The sequence below is a fragment of the Channa argus genome, chromosome 1 (genome assembly GCF_033026475.1).
Source record: "Channa argus isolate prfri chromosome 1, Channa argus male v1.0, whole genome shotgun sequence".
Classification (NCBI taxonomy): domain Eukaryota; kingdom Metazoa; phylum Chordata; class Actinopteri; order Anabantiformes; family Channidae; genus Channa; species Channa argus.
Window position 1 is genome coordinate 42,149,197 of NC_090197.1, and position 17,821 is coordinate 42,167,017.

At 37.4% G+C, this 17,821-nt stretch overlaps 1 protein-coding gene across 11 annotated transcripts in view; it reads left to right on the top strand.

Annotated features, from left to right (window-relative positions):
- The window catches only part of adgrb3 (adhesion G protein-coupled receptor B3), a 107,541-nt gene that overhangs the window by 44,158 nt on the left and 45,562 nt on the right, over positions 1 to 17,821 (top strand). For 7 of the 11 annotated variants that reach the window (XM_067522935.1, XM_067522955.1, XM_067522899.1 and 4 more), the window contains exons 3-8: positions 1,675 to 1,785; positions 4,262 to 4,423; positions 9,961 to 10,125; positions 10,833 to 10,997; positions 12,757 to 12,921; positions 13,830 to 13,931. In XM_067522935.1, the coding sequence (XP_067379036.1) occupies positions 1,675 to 1,785; positions 4,262 to 4,423; positions 9,961 to 10,125; positions 10,833 to 10,997; positions 12,757 to 12,921; positions 13,830 to 13,931 (870 nt within the window). The remainder of the gene's footprint in view (positions 1 to 1,674; positions 1,786 to 4,261; positions 4,424 to 9,960; positions 10,126 to 10,832; positions 10,998 to 12,756; positions 12,922 to 13,829; positions 13,932 to 17,821) is intronic. The other 4 variants (XM_067522942.1, XM_067522962.1, XM_067522963.1 and 1 more) reach the window with 4 other exon arrangements.

Sequence of the window (17,821 nt, forward strand, 5' to 3'; positions counted from 1 at the left end):
ATTTCCTGCAAAGTAGCAGACGTTCAAGCTGACTAAATCAGACAGCTCTTTTATTCTGCCAAATGGACAATTGGTTCATGATCGAAGACACCACAGGGTAGGGTATAAAACACAGTAAAGAGATAACATTTCAAAGTATCTCTGAATAGTAGATCAACTGCCCGCTGTTTGTCCGACCATCAGTGTACCTGCACGATCTTTGTCCGGCAAAGAGTTCACACTGTGCTTTCTGCTTAATTTAAGCCACGCAGATGTGGACAAGATCAAATCATACTGCAAAGACCTTTGAACACGCTTCTAAAGCTTGTTACTTTCTGCAGTCATGGTTCTGAAGATCTCAATCAGCATCAAAAGGCTGTGATGTTTGTTTCTTCCTGGCGGCTTTCTGTCCTTTCAGAATACCTTCTTAATATTCACATTTTTTTTTTATGTAAACACAAACACAGTTCTCCTGGTGCTATACTGGGAAGGGAGGTTTGACTGTAGCTGAGTGTTTTGATTTATTTATTTTTCATAATCCAATGGAACATGTTTGTTGATCTGATTTTGTTAATGCCAGCAGGCTGGTGCGCTGATCAAACAGCTGTCATTTGTTGTAGTCAAGTGATTTGCTGTATAATTAGTCCTAAAATTTTAGCTTTTAGCGGAACATGATAAGAAAAGACGACTTATTTTCCCTCTACGGCTCATTGTGAGGGAGGTCAGTTTTTCAAGGCTTCCAGTCTGCTGTAGGGAAATGAACACCGTAAACTGAGGCTACAAACTGTATTACCACTAATGATTGAAACATCCTCCCTATCAATGGCTAATGCATTGTATTGTCTACGATACTAACATGAGCTATGTGTGAGTTTGTTGTTGATGCATCACCTCATCAGGACCACACTGCAAAAAGGAGCGCTAGTCGTTTAATTAAACAGGGTTTGTAAAACTATTTGCATGAGCAAGTTAAGTAAAATATTGACTTTGTTTTACAGTGCGTCACTTTTACTTAAACCAGCTGATGCAAATCATGGCCTAAATGCAACATTGCTGGCATCACTTTTCTCAGTGTGGCTCAGAACATTGTTCTCATTGTCTCTTTGTCCCTTTATGGGCAACAAAGAAGTCATGCATCGAAATAAATACAGCTCAGAATACATTTGTCTAATTTTACAAAAGGCTCATAATATTTTGGACTGGGTCAACCAAAAGTAAAAAGTGCAAAGATGACAAACTGTTGAAGAAACTGTGGATCAATAGCATGTTATGTCCCCCTCCCCCCCCTCCCCCCCCCCCCCCCCTTCCTCCTCTGTGGCTTTCTGATGGCTTACACATTTTTACTTTCATTTTAATTTTGTTTTCTTTTTGAGGCGTACAGGAGGGTGGGAGGGAGGGAGCTGGTCTGTTGAAGTGTTAGTCTTAAAAATCAATGTGAGTTTATTTGCATGTTTGCTATGTGTCTACACTGTGCTTTCAAGCTCAATTAATACTTCCAACTCACCCTTATAAATTCGTTGCATTGTTCTATGCCCTAGAGTACAGCAAAAAAGTAAATACAAACTTGTGTGGTCTTTGTTTCTAGCCATGTACTGCAGTTGCTTCGAACATCCTGAAAAACAGTATGTAATAAGCTTTTGTTCTCAGATCATGTTTAAGCCTAGCTTTCATATCAACCTCTATTTTGTCCCATAGAATATGGAATGATCGGAGAGCATACAGTAAAAAGTCAGCGGCCAAGATCAGTTCATGACACAAAGGCCCTGCAGGAGCAAGCTGAGTCTGCTAAATTTATGGCACAAACTGGTAATACAATAGTTATGTTTCCTTACTTTATTTTGTTAACTAAACTTAATTTCATCATGCATGCTCTCTCTTGTATTGCACCTTTTAAGTGGAAATGTTTTGCATTATTATTTCTTTCCTATCCATTCTCTATTGCGACATATGAACTAGGAAGATAAATCTCCCATTTCTCTGAGTATTTGCGTTGAATATAGTACATAATTGGGTTTGGTGGGTCTGTTTGTTTTATTGTCAGATAGTGAGTTGGCAAGTGGATTACTCATACAGTATATTCATAGAACATTAATTAAACAGCAGTTTAAAACTAAGGCCCTGGTGTAGTTAATCATTTCCTCCAAGGCGTGATAAATTAAATGTCATTCGATGAAAAACCCACCCCTTCAGCCAAATATGAAACACATACTTGGCATAAAGTTGAAGTGATAGATGCTGCCCTTAGAGATAAAAGGACGCTGTGTGGCCTAATCAAGAGTAGCATCAAATAATTTAAAAAGCTTAAATTATAGTAACTCTTAATGGCAACCTACCACCTTAGCATTTTTTAGAAATGGAATAAGTGACAATAAATTCAAGAAAAAACGTAAATGTTTTCCTTAATAGTAACTTTTTTCTATCTAGAAAACGACTTTGATTTTAGTGGGTGGGTTTAGATCTAGATACCATAAGATGTTTCTACCATTTATTTCATTTTTTGTTTTTGAATTTCTTTTTTGGGAGGGGGGCAATGTTTTACCTTTTGAATGTGTTCTTCCATTTAGATTGCTGTCATTGTTTTCAGACTTCTTTTATTATGATTTTCATATGTGACACACCCTCCATACATACAAGTACTAACATATGATCATAAACACCATTTTACACACGCTGTAGGTATGTTGTTTCCTTGTCAAGTAACATTGCTGTGCTTTTCTGTTTCTCATTCTCAAACAGTTTACTGTACCTGTACTGCCTCATTTAACAAATTGATCCACCTTTCAATCTATTTTATGATCTGCAAAATTAAGAGCAGGGTTTAGCTCCCTATTTGGCTTAAACTATGTGTCCTTGATACTACATGCTGAAAAACTACATTAAAGCCTAATGTGCTGAAAATTCTAATATGATTTGATGGCTTCCAATGACATAAATGTATTCAGAGCTGCAATTGTATTAAATTGTTCCTCTAATGCAGAAAGCCTCAAAGAGAAAGAATACTTCACCTGAGGGTTTAACATAATCAAACATCAATTATTTGGTGACTTCTCTGATGTAGAGATTTGATTGTCCACTCACATGTCACCAAATAATTTATTCTTTTTTTTTTCATAAAGGCTACCATGGCTTTGGAAATCACCCTACTGCCTCATTACAACACACACTTTTATTAAGCATTTCATGGCCTTTTGATATTTTACTGCATTTTTGGACTATGAAGATTTAAAGGCCCAATGCTATGTATTTATTTTCTAATTGAGCTTTTTAATTGAACCCAAAAAACATTTTGAGATGAATGTAACAATTACGGCGCTCCTCGTCCTATTCTAATAAATGTTTATACTATCTGATGACAATTTGTCTGTAGAAGTCAAACCTCAAACAAATCTGCTGGCCAAAACGTCCATTTAGGCTGAAATGCCTGGACCATGGAAACCGAATCCCTTTTCATTCTGAGGCTTACTGTAAATACATGTTGCATTTTCTTCTGGGCACAATTGAAATTTAAATAAATTGAAAACAGTCTGCTTTCAGCCACATTTCTACGTATGAAAATGGCTGTGATCTGCTGAATAAAAATCAGCTAACTTTCTCATTTTCCTCTACCCCTGGGAGTTAACAGTTAAGATGGATTTGAAAATTATTTGAAACCACCATCTAAAACAGAATTTGCTCCACTGTTGTCAAGGAAACTAGATAGTTTCCTGCAGTGCAAGTGAATCCATATCTCAGACCACTTTCTGAACTAACACCCATTAAATTCCATTTTATTTTCTCAGATGTCGTCTATCTTGCATGCCACCATGTTCTTACCAAATTTTCTTTGTTTATGCCAATTTTGTCACTTTGTTTAAACGTGAAATGCATGAATTATCTTTAAATATAAAGTGAAACAGCTGCTAATGTCTACTGTTGAGTTTTAGAATCACAGCTACACCTTGTCTGTGATCTTTGTATAAATGCACCTTCAAATTTGTTGGAAAAAGGCCTATTCATTCTCACACTATAAAGATCGCTGTTAATGCAACTTCCTTCAGTGACTAGCTGGGACTAGCTGCCTTCAAATAAAGTACTAATCAATAAAGCTAAGCTGCCAATTATGCATTTATCGAAGATCACGTGAAGGTTGTACAGATTGTCAACGGTGTTCTTGTGAATCTTAAAAGCCCCACCTCACCCCAACGTTTTACACAATCCAGCTCACTTTGCCCCACCCTGCCACTTTAGCCCTGCCTAGGACCATACTGCTGCATTTAACTAGTGTCACCCTTCTCCCACACAGGTGAATCAGGTGCAGAGGAGTGGTCCCAGTGGAGCTCATGCTCTGTAACATGCGGTCAAGGGTCGCAGGTGCGAACAAGAACATGTGTCTCACCATATGGAACACACTGCAGCGGCCCTTTAAGAGAATCAAGGGTTTGCAATAACACTGCCCCTTGTCCAGGTAGTGTTAGTCGCAGATTCTTGAATGTTTTTCTCATTTGTTGTTTATATGGGAGGAAATGTGTTGTTGTGTTTTAACAAACTTCTCAATGTGTATATTTAAGAATGTATTTTCATGATTAATACAGTTCTAATTAATCTGATGCTTTTTTCTTTGATGTTTATTTTGTGAATGTGTGGTTTTTTTTTTTTGGTAATCATGATCACTTTTGTGTTTGCCATTTCATATAACTGTAAGACAATTCATCAGCATTGAAATGATTTAATGACATATGGTTCTGCATGGAGCTCGGGGAGCAGTAGATACTGATATGTCGTCAGCTTCATTTCCTTGAAGGTCAGCCGTGCATTTTAAAATAGCTTGGCAGCATTTCTTCAAATACGCTGTAAGGCATTTCTTCCTCAACACATGATGGCATGGCAAATGAGTCACTGGTTGTCAGGTATCAGCATCAGATGCTTTTCTGTCTGGTGATTGCAGTGCGCTAGTGTTTGTTTGTGTGCATCTGGTAGACAGCGTGCATTCTAAACAAGTCACCATTATCCATTTTGAGATTGTTTACACGGACAAATACGTTGAGTTAGTAATGTGTTTATTGAAAATATTTGTGAACACTGTGTAGTGCTTCTGTGGCTACATCAGACATTATTAAGTAATTATGACTGATCAAAAATGTGGCAAGCTTCATCCAGCAGTCTGATGTATGATGTACTGTGTTTCATTTTTAGACATGGCATGCTAAGTGGGAAGTTGGCAGTTTTCGTAAGGGTTATGCTCTTCCTGTGCACTAAGTACTCTATGAGCTCAAAAGAAAATGACTCATTTCAAAAGAACAGTTGCCTAAATACCAGTCTTGGTGTGACTCTTCTCTGGCCATTAATATTAACCTCCATTTTACAGTTCCTGTTTCTCAAGGAAAAAAAAGGCTTGATAGCCCAATTCCAGGTACATGCATTCATTTCCATGAAGAATTGTTATTAATTTAGAAACAGAACTGACAGAGCTTCCCATGTGAATTTGTTATTGTTCTTGATTTATCTGAGGACATGCAGACATGAGGCGTTTGCTCGTGGCTCATTGTGCACTCAGAACTTTCTTTCATGTAATAAAGTAGAAACACTTATCGAAAAATAATTGGGCCATAAAACTCTGGCAAAATGTCAAAGCAATTTTTACTTTTCTCACAAAAGTATAACTCTTACAACTTTCATTTTTAGAGAAATAACAAAAGAAAAGTTAGCATCAGAGGGTCTTTTTCTGAAATGTTGCTATTCTTCATTTATTGTATTAGTTTGTGGGTTTTGAAATATAAAATGTACTACAGTCCAGCAGTGTTAAATTGCATTGCCTGTAATAGCTGAAAGATTTTTTTATCTCTTCACTTATATAAAAAAACCTAGAACTGGAATCATAGAAATCCTTTTTTTTTTTTTTTTCAAATCTTCCTGAAAAAGCAAGTGACATAGTGTAGTTACCTCTAGGCTACAGTAGCAAACTGGAACAAAAGCAATCCTCCTTGGCTTGGTGCCACATGAGTCTATATGTACAGTAATATTCTGAAAGGCGGACAGATCTAAATATCTGTAGTACGCCGGGGTAGAAGGATATCTCAAAAATAGAATGTGCTCGAACTGAAGACACAAGACTGCAGTCTGAAAGAAACCTTAGCTTATAGTCAGTCATTAGTGAAAAATCCACATCATCTGTGAACAATGGCTTTGGTGCTGCAGGCTGCAGATCAAGCATGCTGTTAGAAATTCTGGGCCCCCGTACAAGTTGTGGTGCAATTCATCCAACACAGTGAACCTGCCAAGTTACACTTCTGTTTTGTTAAATATTCACTTTGAATGACCGATCCTCCTTTACAACCTAACCTGCAGATCCCATGGCTTTTGCCTTCTTCTTCTGATTTCTTGCAGTTACTCTTCAGAAGAAAAGCAGTGCGGTCTATAGGAATTCTCATAATATCATGTTAATATTTAGTTTTCATGTATAGGGTGGGCTACATCCTTCCTATGCAGTGCCAATATTTTTAATGCCAATACAGATTAAGGGTGAAGTTATGATACTGTAGCACAGATCAAGGCTCTTTGTTCTTTTACAGGAGTAAGTTAATATCTACACTCACATACCAAGCACAGTTATGGATAATGCAGATATGGCAATGTTCATGATTTCACTCCATCTTGTCATATATATATACATATATATATGTATATATATATATATTGCATACTATATTTTCAAAATTAGTAATTAATCACTATCTATTTTGTTTGTGTTTATATTTCTAAAGTCTTACATCACTGCAAATGCTTATGGACATTTCCTAGTAAGTAGCGTAGGGTCGTACAGTTTACAATTAATACGCCAAAGGTTATTTTGCCTTTTTAGTAATGTTACTAGTAACAAGTGAGAAACTATAGCCTGTGTCAGTGAACGCAGCGTTGTCAAAAACAATAAAGAAAAATTTACTGGGTGAAATAATCATTCACTGCTGATTTTGGCGCAACTAGCTAATAAAAACCATGCCGACACATGCACATGATCTTTCAAACACTAAACTATTCTACCGGATATTTACACAGCGATGGATTTCTTTCAGAATACAGCAACGTATTACCTACATACAGTGACAACCATACTCTCATACTTCCTTCCTATAACAAGCATGTCTGTAGATCAGCAAGAACTGCACAAAGCCACCGTTTTAAAGCCTATATATATATATATATATATATATATATATATATATATATATATATATATATAACAGTTGCTAGTAGTACATTTCTATATTTTGTATTAGGTTGTTGCATAGGCCAAAAAGCAGGGCCTTCAACCTGTATCAGCAGGAAACCGTGAGTGTCTTGTATAAATTGACATGGTGATCATATAAAAACAAATAATGAAAAAAAACAACAACAACAAAACACAACTGACTAATATAAAAAATGTAATTGGTAATTAGTAAAAATTGAAGACAACTCCGAAATTAAGTACAGAATTAAGTCATTTTTATTTACAAAAGTATAATGCAATGCCATAATTATTAGACATTTAATTTTGGCCCAATAATATAAACAAATTACCCTTGAATTACACCTGAAAACTAAAACTTTAGGGGAGCATTCAAAGTTTATGTAATTTCAAGAGTACAAAGAACATAATTAAGATCATGCTTTCAGCCTTGTTCCCGACTATAACAACACTTTTTTTAGATAGGACTTGCTGTTTGACATTTTATAAATTAACTAGAATCCCTAAACTTGCAACTGAAGGACTCTGAAACCAGTTCTCATTAAACAGAAAGTCCGACTGCAATGAAAACCATTTCCAGTTACTATTGATTATTTCTTTATTGTGCGAATCTGACATCCAAGTGCAGTGTTGTGCAGAGTTGAACTACCTTGGAATGCATCGCTATGAGTAGCAGAGTGCGTAGTTGTTAGTGTCTGCTTCATCAAACAGATCTAGGGCAAGAAAACGGCACTGTACCAAAATATTAAAAATACTTTATGGTGAATACAATTGAGCACTGGAGGTAGGCTAACAAAGTAAAAGGTTAAAACCCACTGGAATGATATGAGAAGGCCAACCCCAGCATACCAAGAGTCAATAAAAGCACTATTGGCTTTATTTTGACCACTATCTTGTTCTGGTCCAAGAATTTCACCTCTAGCAGCACAATACAATTGCTCCCTGTAAAATGTGGCCATAGTTAAGATAAATAACACACAAAGACACAGAACACTATTCCATTTTTCTTTTCAATTTTTAAATGTGATTTCTAGTTTTGAACTCAAATTTTCAAAGTAAATGCTTTAGCCACCACGGGACACTTAGTTAAGAGCATCAAAGCAGCACCTAGAGGCAGGGCCTGGGACAGACGGTGGCTTGCTTCATGGTGGACCATCAGCTTGATCCCAAGATCCAACAATTCTACAACTGATCATGAGATCTAAACTGTTTCCGTACTGCAGACAGTTGAAGTCCCTACACAAGTTCCTTGTGGACAAAGTAGGTTGACTCCTTTCCTAGGTCCTAAATCCTCGTTGCAATCAACAGATGATAAAAGCCCCCTATCAACTCGTTTACCACCAGTTTGTATAAATTTCACCCTTTATGCTCCACTGTAATATGGAAACACCTGAATAAGTTCAGTATAAGCAGTGCAGCACTCACATCTACATTTATGACTCAGTTCTGTGCGTGCTGTTTTCTAATACTAAAAGATATTTACTGTGTGAGGGGTTTGATACAATTTCTAAATTCATTTTTGAACCCCTAAATCTGTCAGTAAATGCACTTTATCAAAGAGATCAAGAAGTCAGCTCAAGCTTCAGAAATTAATATCCGAGGTTAAACCGCTCTTTTTGAAAGAACTGTGTTTATCATTTCATATCACTGTGTACATTGCATTTGAAAGGACAGTGCGAAGGGCCAAGACAAGACAGGAGGTATCTTACGTCTGTCTGCCTCTCAGATTTCCATATTTCCCTCTCCAAAGTAAAACTTTGAGCCAATAGCAAATATTCTCCGCAGTTCTATGAAGACTCACCATCTGTCAACCAGAATCCCGTTAAGCTCACACACAAACCAAAATGCAGTAGGAATGATGCCTCCTGCCAGCTATTGTTTAAAATTAAAATGAGAAAAAAAACAACATAGTTTTAAAGTGTTTTAATAAGCAACTGAAACACCAAATAAATGTATCAATAGCACTGTTTTTAAGTGATGAATGTGCTAAAAAAGTATGTTTGGCAGTATGTCCAAAGTGTCCAAAAACAACACTGTCCCACATTGGATTTAGAATGATTTTAGCTAAGAGAAAATAAATAACCTTTAAAATATTTTTGCTCTAATTTCTCAGGCATATGGCTACATCTGATAAGGAAACATGTGCAAAACATACCAATGAGCCTGTTTCTTTCCTTTTGGAATTGGACTGTCTAGGCTGATATTTAGTCTGAGTGGTCACTTTATTGCCAATTACCTGACAAAATAAAATATGGCTGCTTATTCAGAGGTCTGGAACAAGAGCATGTGCTGTCCACTTTGTGTATAATTATGATTACTATGTTGGTGTAACAGCAGCTTTGCAGAACCATTGTCGGCCTACATTAACCTGAAGATCATCTGACTCAACAAACTGTAACACTGTGCAGACCTGCTGCTCCTCACCCTCACCTCGGGTTTAAAAGTTAGGAGTCTGCTTGTTGCTGTTTGTACGTGTGAAACTGCCATGTGAAAGATTGACATTTTTTGCACATTCTGTACCTTTACCTCTGGATGAAGCATGGTTAGTCTGATAGCATTTATTGTTGTTGTGTGCAAGTTAAAGAACACTAACTGACAGAGGTGGAGCCTGTGCCCCACAGTTTCTGTGTGCTGAGTGTTTCATTTGCATTTGTTTTGTTGATTATTTTAATTGATTTTACTCCACTTATGGCTCAGGGCAGTTTGTTGTGGGTTTGTTTATGCCATAGCAGGGACAAACATAATGATCAGGCCTGACGCCTTTTCTGTGCCCGCAGTACACGGTGTATGGGAGGAGTGGTCACCGTGGAGCCTGTGCTCATTCACATGCGGCCGAGGTCACCGCACTAGGACTAGGATGTGTGCGCCTCCCCAGCATGGAGGCAGGGCCTGTGACGGACCTGAGACCCAGACTAAGCTTTGCAACATAGCCCTATGTCCAGGTATCATCTATCACCCTAAAGACATAAAAATAAGATCAATGTTAAAGGTAAAATCAAAAACAAATATAAAAAAGTTACTTCTAGAGCATGATATTGGTTTACTGTACCTCTATAATCATTAATAATAGAGTTCTGCAAAGGCGAGTAAAAACTTGAATGAATGTGGGCCTCGTGGTGCCCTTGAAGTAATAGTGCTTACACAATAATGTGGTTGAGGAAATCCTGTTGAGAGTCAGTACTGTAATACTGAAGTCAAAATCACTTACTCGGAATTGCCTGTGAATGGTAAGCAGATTAGTGATGATGAGTTTTTGCACATAGTAAATGTTAGCTTTGCTGTGGTAACAGACCCAGTGAAAACCATTTATTCCCAAACACTTTCTGTGAGCTCAGACGGGGGAAATGGAACACGGTTTAATATAAAGATATTATACCAAAAACACTTTCATGTTTTCTTTTCTTTTTTGCTTTCGGCTACTTTTGAAAATTGTAGACTATAAACAAATAGGTCTAATGGGGTCTTAGTTGCAGTACAATTCTTCGAAATCTACAAGTAGTCATGTAATTTTTTGCTTTCCAATTAATGTCTGCTTTATTGGCTTTCGATCTGAGAGAGAAGAGTGATCTGAATATTTCCTCCCATTTCTGTCTGCCCTCTTTTTCCCTTCACTTGGGACATGCTTGTTGGGTTGTGGTTGGTGCCTCAGTGGACGGACAGTGGCAGGAGTGGAGCTCTTGGAGCGATTGCTCGGTGACCTGTGCCAATGGCACTCAGCAGAGGACCAGGCAGTGCTCAGCAGCCGCCCATGGGGGATCTGAGTGTCGTGGTCACTGGGCAGAAAGCAGAGAGTGCCATAATCCTGACTGCACAGGTAAAATCCTGAGCCTCTTAATTCTGTATCCGCTTTGATGTCTAAATTCACAAACATGATTTAAAACAGGGGAAAGACAGAGACAAAAGACTGCGTGGCCCGTACTGTCACCGTCATTACTATAATCATGGGTACTATAATCATCAGTATCAACTTGCCTTAACACAGAGCTTGATTGCATTGCGTGGTTTCCCCCTTTCTGTTGCATATTGAAAAGATCTGTATCAAGAATGAAGGCTGTGCTGGAAGAATCAAGAATAATGTTTAAGACCATGCTCTATCAATTGGATTTTAAAAAATCCACTTAGATATAGTGTATGCCTTTCACATAATTTAGGGTTAGCTGTCCAAACTGTCTGTCAACACCGTACATGTATTAGAGGCTCAAAGATGTCAGCTTAGTGGTCTCCATCAGGCTTTGAATTGTCTGATCATATGAAGGGCCTGAGCACTCTCATAATCTCCTGATGCAATTTTCAATGCAGCAGCGTAAAACAGTAGATTTTTGTTTTTTTTTTTTTGCTGTATTTTACTGGTGTTTGTGTGGCAAAAAAAAAAACCTACTCATATTTTTGAAAGTGAGTGGAACAATGTTGTGTAACAAGACTAAATGTGGTGGTGACTGTGGATATTTAATTTGCGCTTATAAAAACGAAGCAGGAGAAGCTGTTGTTTGCCTCACAGTGACAGGCTGCTTTATACGATTTATTCATTTAATGAGGCCTACCTATTTAGCAATTCTTATTTGTTTCCAAGGTGAGAGATCAAACATTAGTGAGACAACAATGTAAGTCATCATTTAATAAGTCAGCATGTCCATGATTGCTAGAGGCTTTGCTTCGCTTTGTGAAACAATTCACATCAAACTCGATATGTTTTTCAATAATAGAGACGTGTGCTAAAAGGCAACAGGCATTTAGGGAAAAAACTGAAAACACAATAAAGTGAAAATACTATCTAATACTACAATAAAGGATTGAGCAGGGTTTGAATTGGTGTTATGCGTTAGAAAATTGAAAGATTTTTTTCAGTACGGCTGGCACAATGAGCTCTTTGAAACACATGAGCATGCATCTGTCGGAGGAATCATCGGCTCAGATGTGATATACAGGCTTCAGTATCTGCAGGGATTTGATCAATGTCTTGCAGGTAGTTTTAGCCAACAGGTCAGTGCGGTTTCTTTTTTTTTCTTTCTTCCAAAAGCGCTCCCAACAGAGGTTAGTTGTAGGACACGAAATAGCCCCGCACATGTGAAGGAAGAGGGTAAGTAGAGGTTAAAATCAGAGTGGCGCGTGTTCTTCTGCTCACAGGTTGTTGTACCTTTCTGTTCAGACAAGGGCATGTGATTTACTACATTGCTGAAGGGGAGCATCTGTTTTTTTGTCTAATGCACAATTTAACAGTGTTCATTACAAGCGCATAAAACATGCAGCTGGTTTTGGAATCTTCAGCATTAATGTGTTTTAATATTAGCAAAGTGAGGTGAATAATCACAGCGCTCACAGAGATGTTTTTTAGCTATAACACTCACAGACACACACACCCTCCTGAATATTCAAAGTGATATTGTTCATTTTAGATTGGGGATTGCCACAACAACCTACATCTACCAACTGAGTGTATAACAAAAAAATGCATTAAAATGTATATTTTAGATGCAAAAAAAAAAAAAAGTTTAAAATATATTTAATGATTTATTTAAATCATCATTGGATGCCCTGAGAGTTTCCATTTCTAACCAACAATAATTCTGTTTTAGCTAATGGCCAATGGAATCCTTGGGGTCCGTGGAGCGGCTGCTCAAAGTCCTGCGACGGCGGATGGCAGAGGCGAGCTCGAGTGTGTCAGGGGGCAGCGGTGACTGGGCAGCAGTGTGACGGCAACGGAGAAGAAGTCAGAAAGTGCAGTGACCAACGCTGTCCAGGTGAGCCAAAGGATAATAAGTCTTGAATCTGAGTGTCGACAGAGACTCTGAATGAAAGAGGGGAGATAATTATCTCTATCAAGTGAATGACATGTCTCATTATATAAAATCAGTTATAACAGAACCTGAAGAGGAAATGCAGAGGAGGTTTGAATAAGAATGGGTATATTTCAATAAATTAAAAAGTTAAATACTGTGACATACATACAGAGTAATGCTGGTATCACAAACTTTTCTGCATAAATACCAAAAATTGTATCAGTTTTTCCGACAACACGAGTCATAAACTACATCAGACACAAAATCTGGCCACACAAAAATATGTCTGGCAGAGGTATGTGAACTTCTTGGATTACAGGTACATTTTCAGGTGATGTTACAATGCAGTCTTTCAATGGGATGACAAAAGGATGTGAGTCCTGAAGGCCCAAATTCTGAGAAATGTGCCATTCTGAACTATTTGTTAGGCTAGAAAGGGTTATGAAATAATTTTAAAAGAGTCTGGACTCTCAGTCTGAGTTTGACTGTCAGGCACATGATGTACAATAGCAGTTCACCACTGTTACCCTCCCAGCAGTGGTTGACCAAAGAAGATGACAAAAGAGGAAGTTGAGTTCTAGAGATCAGAAGGTAAACATTGGTAACATCGAGGAAAGTTCATAGGTTCATAGGTCAATGATCAGGAGGACATTGAACATCAAGGTGTGCACTAATGCAGTTTTTGTGTCAGACTGGGGTCGGCCTCTAGACCAGGATGACTTCTAACACATTTCGAAGCATTATTTTGTGTCCTCACACTTAGTTCTGAAGTATCCAGTGTAGACATGTATATGAAGGAATTGTTGCATCATATTTAAAAAATACTGAAAAGCTCTTTGCATAACTGAAGCGATTTGTTTTTGTTTCAGCACCATATGAGATTTGTGGTGAGGACTATGCAGTGTCAATGGTGTGGAGACGGACACCTTCAGGTGAACTGGCCTTCAATAGATGCCCACCCAATGCCACAGGTAACAGCATTATATCTTAAATCTACTAAATCAACTTTGTTATCACGATTTATTTTCAATATCATAAAGTGTGCACTTAAGGTTCCATAGATTAATTTGCGGTTGTCATAATGTGTGTGACTCATTTTGAGGCTTGTTTACATGGCTGGACTGTTAAAATGGCCTCAATTTGCTAATAAGAGCAACTGTAACTTTACAATGGTAGAATTGCACTAGTGTAGTATTTTATTTATTTTTGTTGAATTTTATTTGCATTATTAAAAAATACATGAAAATATGTGATATATACAGAAAGATACTGTCCCGTACCCACTAAGCTATCCATAAGCTCTTATGGTAAAATAAAACCAACAAAACAAACAAACAATAAACATTCATATTAATAAGATTGTCAGCACTGTAACGAACACGTGTTTGTTTAAGATGTTTCTTGAAAGAAAATAAGAATGATGAGTAACGAATAATATGTAAATTTGAATTCCAAAAAACAGCTCCTCTGTATCTAAATGAAAATTTTGCTTCATTACAGAACACAATCAAATATATTCATATTGTCTAATAGAATATGAATGCGTGATCAAATTAGTTTGGAAACAATTATGAAAAGCCTTAGGTACTAATGAATGCTAAACATATTTTTACAAATAAGTCGGTAATTTATTTGTACTAAAAACCTAAAAAGATTAAAATTATAAAATAGAGAGTTAAGAAAAGAGGAAGAGAAAAAAGAGGTAGCTAATCCAACAAAATACACTATGAATTTGAATACAGTTGTTTTTTCTCTTTGTGTATTAACTGATTGATAATCCTCCAAGTTTTCTTCTGTGATTCAATGTCTAAGGAAATATATTCATATAGGATTTCTATACAGTATTTGAAGATTAAGAGTTCAATATCTAATTGAATCTACTTTATGCATAATGTTTGGATGATCTGTAAAATTAGCAAAACATCATGATAATAAGATTGCATCTGATACAAGAATAGTTTGTCCACATCCAAAGACAAAGAACATACTGTTTCCTTTTATCCCATTTCCACATGTGGTGATGTAACTCATGACAACACTCATCCGTGCATGGCTTCTACACCAAACAGAAAAAAAACATTGTGAGAGCTTGGAGAGAAGTACACTGAGGTCTGCTTTCAGACTTTAAGCAGAAGCTTTAATATGTGCACATTGAGAAGAGCATCGGAGCAGAGGATGCAACTTCTCTAACAGGGTGAGACTAATACTCAGCTCTTGAAAAGAAAAAGGACGAGAGAGAGAGAAGAGGGGATCAAAAAAATGCACCCTCCGATACAGTTGCCTTGATTCACGTTTTGTTCTAGCTGAAGGTCAAAAAAGCTGCGTTTGGGTGCTAAAATTACATGATGGTCTGACACAGTAAGTTGTTGCAAAACTTTAAACACTATATTGTTAAACTGACGTTTCTCCCACAATCATAAAATAACATAACTGGCGAACTAGGTGTAGTAGCAAACACACATTCCCAGATGGCTTACCTGCGGCAAAGTTATGCAGAATAAGATTTACTAGCATGACATTAGCTTTCCGGCTTGACATTCGTTTTATAGCTAATAACAGTTTGGTAACACAAAGCTATTTCTAGCTCGCTGTAAGGGCATTTTGTGCTCTTTCTCCTTCTATCTCTGATGCTTGAATTTTTCCCACCTTTACTGATTAAGAGTTTAATCTACACTAAGATGTGCGCTCAGGTCAGTCAGTCAGAGGGAGACACTTTGCCCTATGATACAATTAGACTAATTAGTTTTCCTTACTGAGCAGTATCAAATTAATTAACTGGATTAATGCTATTTGTAAAGAAAAGTAACAAGCAGTAAACACTGTATTTTCTGAACCCTGAACATAAAATATGAATAAATATGAGACTGTTTTTCAATATGCGAACTGATGCTATTACAGATTTGACTATTGCTGCTGTCTATACACTCTTAACAAATTATTGAATAAACTGTGGGTCACTTTCTGGAATTAAAAAAAAAAAAAAATCTGAACTGTGAGCTGAAGTGTGACTTTCCCGAAAAAACAGGTTATTTTAATGTCTACCCAGTATCATGATAAAAGGGAAAAATAACAGATAGCATGGTGCATCCCCCTGCAAGCTGGCACTGACCACTGGAACAAAAAAGAGCACAATAGTTCAGGTCTGGTCAAGTTTATTTGTAAAGCCATTAATCACAGTTCCAGCGTGAGCAGGCTTCACAAAGCCTACATTATGAAACTATAAATGAAAACACCACCTCCCAACCTGTAACCTGTAATTAGATCAAGGTCAAGGTAACAAGAACAAGAACCTTCCATTACAAACAGAAATGTAAAGGCTGCTGAGAGCCGGTAAAGAAAAATGAAATATTGATCAGCCAACATACAGTAACAAAATGTGTGATATGAATGCAGTAAGACTGCTTGGGTGACCCGTCCAAACGTGTTAGGGGCATCTGGGTCTACTCAGCCGTAGTCACTGGCGTCATCAAGGTCATCATAGGAACAGCACCCACCACCAGGGCGTCAGGATGACAACTGCCACCGGAGGCAAGAAGGGAGGAGAAGTCGAGAGGATACATACACACAGTCGATGCCTATGTTCACTTTTCATCACTCAAACAAAGGTTCATACATTGATAAACACACCAAGTACACTTACAGCAGCCTTCTGTCTAACAACATAGCCAGTATCTCTTGAGGTGACGGGGTGAGTTCTTGTGCAGAACTACAGAACAATCACCAGGCCATTATAAAAATGTCTTATTTCACTGAATTCTTTATTTGATTTTCTTGTGTGCTACAAAAATTTGGATCAAGTCCTGCTACTCCAACACTATACCTAAAGTATTACAATTTTTTGTAATACTTTCAAGCAGTTTTTATTGCACCAACAACCGGAGTTACTTGTTGTGTTGCAGAAGAAGTTCTGTATGTGAAGTTGATGTGCCATTATTTACGAGCCTGTCTAATCAGAGCCCTGGATCTCAAATATCAATTAAAATTCCAGTAACCTATAAGGAGTAAGTGATTAACATCATCACGAGCTGTTAAACAAATTTCTTCACATGTTACTGCGGAAATAGAGGATCCTGTACTATTAGTAAATTAGACACCATTCTTCAGAATTAAGGTGTTCATTTTAAATTGCTGTATGAGAGGCAGGGCTTTGTTTTTTACTGCTGGCCTAATGTTCTGTGATATGTGATTTTTGGGGCTTTGTTGCTTTTCAAACACTGGATTATATTCAACAAGCTTAAGTCCACGAAAATCCTTCTCATAGAGTGTTTTAGACACTGTCTTATCTATAGCTCCCCAGTTTTAGCCTCCTGTCTCGTGTATTCTTATAATAGTATCAGAGTTGAGGGTGTAAAACTGGCCAGTGACAGGTCAGTGCCTCAGTGGAGTGCAGGCTAGATTTTGAGCACGTACTTCTCCACTGACCTATATTTCATATTCACCCGACTCTACATACTGTATATCACGGATGATGCCAAGTTAAATGATGTATTGTAGCAGAATAACAGTGAAAGCCTCACATTTCCATCTCTGACCATGTATGTATGGACACTTTTATTATAAAATGGAAGCGAATGTGGTTTGAGGTCTTATAGTATTTTATACAAGTAAGAATCAGCAACCATGACTGTTTTATTTCCTCAAAACTATAAATATTCCCAGCAAAACTGCAACAAAAATTGTGCTCCGATCCCGGCGTTTTACATTAAAATTATTTCAACCTTGGGCAATTTGTGTCTTCCAGTCCTGCTGAATTCACATTAAAATTGCATCATACGGTAAAACAGCAAAATAAAAGCAGAGTGCAGGCCATCGGAGAGCCAGAAATCTCACATCCTTTACACAATTCTTTCTGTAGCTGACA